Source organism: Phoenix dactylifera, unplaced genomic scaffold (genome assembly GCF_009389715.1).
Source record: "Phoenix dactylifera cultivar Barhee BC4 unplaced genomic scaffold, palm_55x_up_171113_PBpolish2nd_filt_p 000431F, whole genome shotgun sequence".
Taxonomy (NCBI): Eukaryota; Viridiplantae; Streptophyta; class Magnoliopsida; order Arecales; family Arecaceae; genus Phoenix; species Phoenix dactylifera.
The window spans coordinates 221,037-229,067 of NW_024067867.1; the positions used below are offsets into that span (position 1 = coordinate 221,037).

The 8,031-nt window shown below is 40.2% G+C and overlaps 1 protein-coding gene across 4 annotated transcripts; it reads left to right on the forward strand.

The window, feature by feature from the left end:
- Positions 1 to 4,305: 4,305 nt before the first annotated feature.
- LOC103697950 (FCS-Like Zinc finger 8-like) lies at positions 4,306 to 7,829 on the forward strand. Of its 4 annotated transcripts, none has more exons than XM_039118850.1 (4): positions 4,306 to 4,570; positions 4,739 to 5,118; positions 5,361 to 6,269; positions 7,353 to 7,829. In XM_039118850.1, exons 3-4 carry the CDS (start codon positions 5,404 to 5,406, stop codon positions 7,438 to 7,440), a joined length of 954 nt encoding a protein of 317 aa, XP_038974778.1. In that variant the 5' UTR covers positions 4,306 to 4,570; positions 4,739 to 5,118; positions 5,361 to 5,403; the 3' UTR covers positions 7,441 to 7,829. The 4 variants fall into 4 exon arrangements, with proteins under 4 accessions (XP_038974778.1, XP_038974779.1, XP_038974780.1 ...); XM_039118851.1 differs by having other exon boundaries at positions 4,306 to 4,546; XM_039118852.1 differs by having other exon boundaries at positions 4,306 to 4,546; positions 4,800 to 5,118.
- Positions 7,830 to 8,031: the final 202 nt, after the last annotated feature.

Genomic DNA, 8,031 nt, shown 5'->3' on the forward strand with positions numbered 1-8,031 from the left:
TTTCTAGCCATTACTGTATATAGCCCAACCCAACGAGGAGCTTCAGAAAACGCGGAGTGCAAATATCAAAGGGTGATGGGTAGTGATGGAAACAATGAAACGGTCTCGGGATTGCTATACTTTTTTACCAACTAGTATAGTATAGTGAAGAACAGAACAAGATAAAGAGAAAAGAAAAAAATGATGGGACCCGCCGCCTAACTGCGAAGCTATAAATAGTACCGTACAGATTTTGTCAATTTACAAATAGAGGACTCTATTACGCTTTGTACTGGTGTAGTTCTGCAGTATCGAATGCGGTAAATAATTAGACCAGCAGGAGGGAGAAATAGGTGAGTGAGAGAGGCAGATGGATCCGTACGGAGGAGCAGGAAAGTCCGTGAAGCGAACTTGGAAGCCGTGTCACTGACCCGGTCCGCAGAAGCCCCCGACTCGAGCCGGGCCCCGGAAGTTACCGCGCCTTGCGTCCCACCGCGGTTGCCCGCAGTTCACCATGAACCGGTGCCCGCGACTCGTACGGTCTTTCAGTAAAAATTAAAGACCGTACTGACTGGAAATGAAACAAATCGTGTCGTCGTTCTTCTTTTTTTTTCGACCTCCCCCTCTCTCACAACAAGTATAATACCAAAAGGAAATAAAAAAACGAATTTTTTTTAAAAAATACCGTCACCGTGGTGAGGGGGTAGGTGAAATCACTTCAGAGCCCGAGCGAGCTCAGCCCTGCCCAACGGCGGATGGTATGAGAATTTCTGAAGCGAAAGTTGGACGAGGGTTGGAGATAGAGTGGCTTTTTTCCAGCTCAGCATATGTATCGAAAAATCAATAGAGCAGAAAATGATTGACTGCATATATATATATATATATATATATATATATATATATATATATATATATATATATATATATATATATATATATATATATATATATATATATATATATATATATATAAAAGCCATTCAAGCGGCACCTTATATATATACCGGAGAGAGAAAGAGTTGCCTAGGATACTTTAGAAACCGTTGTTTATTGATTTTATTAGATGTATCTATATTCGTAATTAATGAAATATTTATTTAAAAAAAGAGAAACAAGGAGAAATTAATTCTCCACCCTTTAAAAGACTCCAGTATAACAATAAATCCCTATTGACTAATCTCATAACAACCTAACCAACAATTTCAGTAAGTTTAATTTCCGATCCTCGAGAGTATTTCTTTTTTTTGAGATGAAAATACCCGGTCCTCATAAGTTCCCGATTTTTTCTTCCCAAAACGAAACTTACCTTCTTCTTCCCCCATTACGCCTTCCTATCCCCCGCCGTGATCTCGACTGCACTCCACCGGCCACATCGTCGAGCCACCGCTGGCCTCAACACTCTTCCGGTGCCGCCAGTCTCGCGGGAGGAGAAGAAAGGAGGGAAGAGAAGAAAGAAGAAAGAAGAAGAAGCTTGGGAAGAGGAGAAGAAAAAAGAAAAGAAAAAGAAAAAAAAGAAAAAAAAGGGAAAAAAGAAAAGAAAAGAAAAAGAAAGAAAAAAATAAATAAATGCATAAATATGTGTGAATGAACGAATAAATAAATAAATAATTAAGATAATAAATAAATATATTTTAGTGAAATAAAGAATAAATAAATAAATAATGATCTAGCACTCTTTCAGTGTCGTCGGCCTCGTCGGAGGAGAAGAAAGGAGGGAGGAGAAGACAGAAGAAAGAAGAAGAAGCTTCAGAAGGAAAAAAAGAAAAAAGAAAAGAAAAGAAAAAAATATACATGAAAAAAAAAGCAGAAAAAAAAGGAAAAAAGAAAATAAATAAATAAATAAATAAAATGCATAAATATATATATGAATGAACGAATAAATAAATAAATAAATAAGATTATAAATAAATATATTTAAATAAAATAAAATAATAAATAAATAAAATAACTAAATAAATAAATAACAATCCGGTACTCTTTCGGGGCTAGAAGGAAAAAAAAAGAAAAGGAAAGAAAAGAAAAAAAAAGAAAAAAAAGAAAAGGAAAATAAAGTTAACTCACCGTTGCAATAATATAACATGACACACATTTAAGTAAGCTTGGCACGCAGTTAATCAATGTTTGAACACTTAATCTAGCCTAGCACACCGTTTAGTAAGCTTGGAACACACTTAATCTAGTCTGGCATACAGTTAAATCATCTTGAAATACAATTAAATCTTCTCTACAATTAGGTTAGCAAGTTTGGTATAAAGGTAATATAGCATGGCACACATTTAAGTAAGCTTAGCACGCAGTTAATCAACGTTTGAACAGTTCATCTCGTCTGGCACACAGTTAAATCTTCTTGGTACACAGTTAAGTAAGCTTGGCACACAGTTAATCAATGTTTGAACACTTAATCGATCTAATCTAGCATATAATTAAGTTTGGAACACACTTAATCTAGCATGGCACAAAGTTAAAAAATCTTGAAATATACTTAATTTAGCCCGAAACAAACTTAAATCTTCTATACACATAGTTAAGACTACTCTGTACACAATTAAATCTTCCCTGCATACAAGTAAGTCTTCTCTGCACACAGTTAAATCTTCTTCGCACACAGTTAAGTTAAGAGTTAACTCATTTCAAACTTTTTGCAACATTGAGCCATCTTAATTTAACTGTGTTTTAAGATGATTTAATTGTATGCCAGGCTAGATTAAGTATGTTCTAAGCTTACTTAACTATGTACCGAGAAGATTTAACTGTGTACCAGATTAGATTAAGTATTCAAATATTGATTAACTGTATGCCAAGCTTACTTAAATGTGCCATGCTATATTACTTGTGTGCCAAACTTACTAACCTAATTGCAATGGTGAGTTGACTGTGTTCAAGGTTATATAAATTGAGTTCTAAGCTTACTTAACTAATTGCATTGGGGATAAATCCACTGTATCTATAAATATTATAAAGATCATATTATTTGCCACTCACTCGTTATTTTCTTTTCTTTCTTTTTTTTCTTTTTTTCTATTTTCTCCTTCCATGAGGCCGGCGGCGCCAGAAGGAGGCCAGGTCGTGGCAGCCACGGCGGCTTTTTATTTATTTATTAATTTATTTCATTACAATATATTTATTTATTATCTTATTTATTTATTCGTTCATTCATATATATTTATATGTATTTATTTATTTAATTTTTTTTTTCTTTTATTTTTTCCTCTTTTCTTTTTTATTTTATTTTATTTTCTTCTTTTTCTTTCCTTTTTCTTCTTTTTTTTCCTTTTCTTTCTTTTTTTTTCTTTTCTTCTAGTTTCTTCTCCCGTGAGGCCGGCGCGCCTAAAGGGGGTCGGGCCGCGGTGGCCGAGGGTGGGGGCCCGGCCACGGCCACTTTATTTATTTATTTATTATTTTATTTCACTACAATATATTATTTATTTATTCGTTCATTCATATATATATATATATATATATGTATATATGTATTTATTTTATCCATTTATTTATTTTTTTCTTTCTTTTTTATTCTTTTTTATTTTTTTTGTTTTCTTTTTTTTTCTCCTCTTCCTCCCTTCTTCGTCTTTCTTTTTTCTTCTCCTCCTGCGAGGCTGCCGGCGCCGGAAGGGGGCCGGGCCGTGGCGGTCGCATGAGGGGGCCGCGGGAGGGGGCCGAGCCGCAGCTGCCTAGCAGCGTTTGCGGCAGCCGTGGCTGGCCAGCAGTTCTTCTTCTTCGGCACCTCCCCATCGTGGGGGCGGAGGTATTCCCGGCGGCGTGGAAGGGGGCGGGACCGAGGCGGCCGCGGGAGGGGGCTCGGAAAGGGGCGGGCCGTGGCTGCCGGTGGCCGCAGTGGGCCAGCTGTTCCTCTTCTTCGGCACCTCCCTACCATGGGGGCGAGGGCATTTCCGGCAGCACAGAAGGGGGCGGGGCCGTGGAAGCCACAGAAGAGGGCTTGGGAGGTGGCAGGCGCAGGAGGGGGCTTGGGAGGGGCCGAGTTGTGGCCGGCGGCGACCTTTTTCTTCTCCTTTCTCGGTGGGAATGGAAGAAGTAGGGGCATTTTTATCTCATGTTGGAATATTGAAATATAGCTGGACTTGTTGTTAAACAACTGGTCAACAGAGATTACTGGTTGGACAAGGGGTGAGAGGGAGGCCTCACCAGCTGCGCATGGGAACGGTGAGTTCGCCCGTTCTTCTGTCGAGAAACGGCCCTACGTACAGCTCGTAACGGGACGGACGCTTGGTGTGACTGTGAACCGCAGGTATTGGTGATGTGATTCCCTCGCACCGCGACACCACCCCGGCTTGCTTTCCTTCCTATTTAAATAGGGCCAACCTTCTCCCTTACGATTTGTGTCCAATCTGGTCTACCCACCCGTCTGAGCCGTCTCCCCTCCTTCGCAGGACTCATTCTTCTGTGGCAGCGAGGGAGGAAAGGGAAATGGGCGATGATCTTGATGGGTTTCTAGGTGTCAAAATGGGATCGTTTGAGTTTTATCTAGTTCTTATTTGATATCTCTCTCTGTTGCTGAGGATTAGTCGTGGGAGAGGTAGGGAACTCAGCAAAGGAATCCGTCAGAAAGGTGAAACTTTGCTTTTTGGCATTGGTAAAAATCTTCTCTTCTTGAATATTTCGTCATTTTTCATTTTTAAATTTATTTTGGCGTGGGATGTTTTTATCTGAGTTTCCAGATAGAAGAAAACAGGCAAGTTTTTCTTCAGTTCTTTTGTTTCTTCGGATTCATCTTATTGTTTTCATTTTTTTGAAATCCAAGTTTGTGCTCGAGGGAGCTTTTACTGGTTGAGTTCAGGACTATCTGTTTACTGTTGGAGCAGAAGGCTTTTCAGGGATCTCTCGGTGTTGTCATCATTGTTTCTCTCTTACTGGCGTTTTTAACTTTCAAAGCACTTAGAGCAGGAACTCGAGAAGCGAGATAATGGAATGAAGCATTGAAGGGAGCTCCATAAACAGAAACGAGACACCTTAGAGGCCGTTTTCTCTTTGAACAACAACAAAAACAAAACACACACAGAGAGAGAGAGAGAGAGAGAGAGAGAGTGAGCAAAAAAAAAAAAAAAAAAAGATGAAAAGCGGCCTTAGATGATGTTTCTGTTAAAATGAACCCTGAGGACACTTCCCTCGGAACCAGCTCTGGTGAGTTCATGGTTTTCTTTGTATTTCTATCTTCGTGTGTGTGTGTTACTTGTCAGTCAATAATATATTTCAAATTTTAAAAAATATGTTGGATTTTTTTTCTCTTAAATTTTATGAATGGACAAAAGAAGACTGAAAGGGGAAGGGAAGGGGAGAGAACCCTTTCCCTCTTTTTCCATGTTTTTGTGCCTGATGTTCTCTATTGGAAAGTCTGAGGTCTTCTCTTTTGTTTCCCTTTGCAGTGGCCTCTCAAAGATTCTAACACCGTGGAAGCAAGTACATATCATGTTGAAGAAGAGTTCAAGAGGAGTAGGCAGCAAACAAGGCCTCGTGCCTGATACTCTCTCCCTTCCGTCTCCCACTGTCAACCATAACAAGCCCTCAGCCTCCTCTCTCTTCCCCTCCCCAAGGCCTTCTGTTGGCTTCTCTGCCAAGGGATTCTCAGACTCTGAGGCTGCCATGAGTCCAACCTCCATCCTGGAAACCAAGCCCTTCTCTTCTTCCGTCAGGAACCCCTTTTTCTCTGATAGAAACTCAAGGAAGCCTCCTTCAGAGGCTGCTGCTGCCAATACCATTTCAGAGAGCAGACACCGCCCTTGGGACAATGGAGGTTCAGAACCTATAGGGCTCGGCATTGTCGATGCTCTCAGCAACGATAAAGCCGACGCAAAGTCTTCGAAGCCGGATAGCAGGATGGTGTTGTTTGGATCACAGCTCAAGATTCAGATCCCTTCCGTTCATCCTAACTCCATCTCTCTGGCCGGGTCCTTCGAGACTCCTTATTCTCCGATAGAATTCGGCATCAAAAACGAGGATTCCCAATTGGCTCTTCTCTCCCCCGCCCGCCGCTCTCTGATAAGGTTTCCCAATATGGGTCCTGAGGTGCCGGCCTCGTCTCCTCGGGTTTTCACAGGGAGCATCTCTGCAAGTGAGATGGAGCTATCAGAGGACTATACCTGTGTGATCTCTCATGGACCGAACCCGAAAACCACGCACATCTTTGACAATTATATCGTTGAAGAGAGCTCTGGTGATGCGCGCGCTGCTTCAAAGGATAATAGGTTCACAGGCTATCATTCGAATGATTTCTTGAGCTTCTGCTATGCATGCAAGAAGGATCTCGGAGAGGGGGAAGATATCTTCATGTATAGGTCAGTCTATTGATCTTCTTGTTACTCTCACTTCAGTTTTTCATGTCCATCCAGTGTTTGTGTTAGAAATATTTGGGGAAGAGAGAAAAATAAGAGAAGAGAGAGAAATTTGATAAATCTTAGGAGTTATATATACTTCATACATAAAAAAATATTATAGGTGATACAGATTATCATGGAATTCTTAGAATCACTCTAATAAGATTATACTAACAAAGAAAACTAATATAAATTGACACAAAATCATGCTAATAAAGAAAAATATTATGGGTGATGCAAGTTGTAACGTGGTTCCTAAAATTATTCTAACGGTTGGTTTTGGTACTCCTTGGACTTTTTAATTATATAGTAAGGACTAGATTGTAATAACTTAGCTGGGTGGCATGACAATGCCAAATTAGATCTGAGAATTATGGCATCAGACCTTGGATCAGCACAATCACTTGTGATGAACAAACAAATATTTCTCTCAATTTTTTTAATTCTTCATCTGACTGCATCTTCTTTGATTAATTGTTCTCATAACTAGCACCTGTAGATCTAATGTATATGGGGTGTGGGTGTGACATTTTGATTCCTTGTCGCCTCCGGAATGAAGACTAGATGGGGATGTGTCAAGAATTCCATCCACAATCCATGAACATGCCACTGGTATTGGGGTCCCCATGTTTCAAGTGATTGTTGTTGAGGTCACCATACTCTGGGCACGGCTAACTTCACCATCAATAAAAAGCTTTCTATCCGTAATTGAGAATATGACAGACCTAATGCCTTGAGTTTGAGTTACTTCACCTAGATAAGCCACAGAAACGGACCTACTATGTGTCCCATGCTTGTTTTCTGGACCATTTCGTCAATGAATATAGTAAATTTGCCATAGCAAATCATACGTTCTTATTAATTTTGTTCTTAAAAAAAAAGCATTGTCACAATCCATTCAAAGTTTACCTTAGTAATTCTAGTTTGGAAAACATTGAGGCAATTTTGAGTAACAGTCCTAACTGGTATTTCTCTTTACTTATGTTCTTCCTTTGTTGGTGGGACTGTGGTCCTCATTTGAATTGGATCTTTCTTTTGTTTCAGAGGTGAGAAAGCGTTCTGCAGCAATGAGTGCCGCTACCAAGAGATGCTCTTGGATGAAAGGATGGACAAGTGCTCACCAGAGTCGTAGCTTTCTTCTGGCTCAAACATTTTTCAGTAATGTAATGTGTTTCCCGAGGGCCGAAAGAAATCGTTAGTAGCCTTGGCAGAGTGAGTTTCTACTTTTCCGTAAATTTGGGCAATTATGGGTTTAAATCAAGCAGGACGGACAGGATCCTAATCACTGGAGGATAACTTACATGGCTTGGTGGGTGTCTTTTACCTCTTTTTTGCTTCCAAGAAGAGATGATGGGGGCTGGTGAGTTCTTGCAGGCTTGGTTCTGATCAGATCTTTGGTGGGTTTGTTCCACATTTTTTTGGCTGAATGATGTACGAACTTTCAGATACATGTCGTCTGTTATCTACTCAATGTTTTTCGGAGCAAATTTGGTGAATTTGATGCATATTTTTTCGCCTAAATCTTTTTCACCCCTTCTTTCTCTCTCTTTTTCCTATCTTCGCTGTTCCGGAACGTTAGCCCACTTGTGTCGGTCTCGAAGTGGTGTTTTCCTAGTCTCTTAAAACCTGGTTGCCTTAACTGGGTTGGCTTGTGACCCGGTGCCCAGAAGCCAGCTCCCAGACTTGCCTGGCTTGGACCGATATTGACCTATTTGGGTTATTG

Coding starts and splice junctions, on each gene's coding strand:
- LOC103697950 (XM_008779896.4), top strand. CDS start 5,404: ATGTTGAAGAAGAGTTCAAGAGGAGTAGGCAGCAAACAAGGCCTCGTG. Junction 6,270..7,352: donor GAAGATATCTTCATGTATAG/GTCAGTCTATTG, acceptor CTTTTGTTTCAG/AGGTGAGAAAGCGTTCTGCA.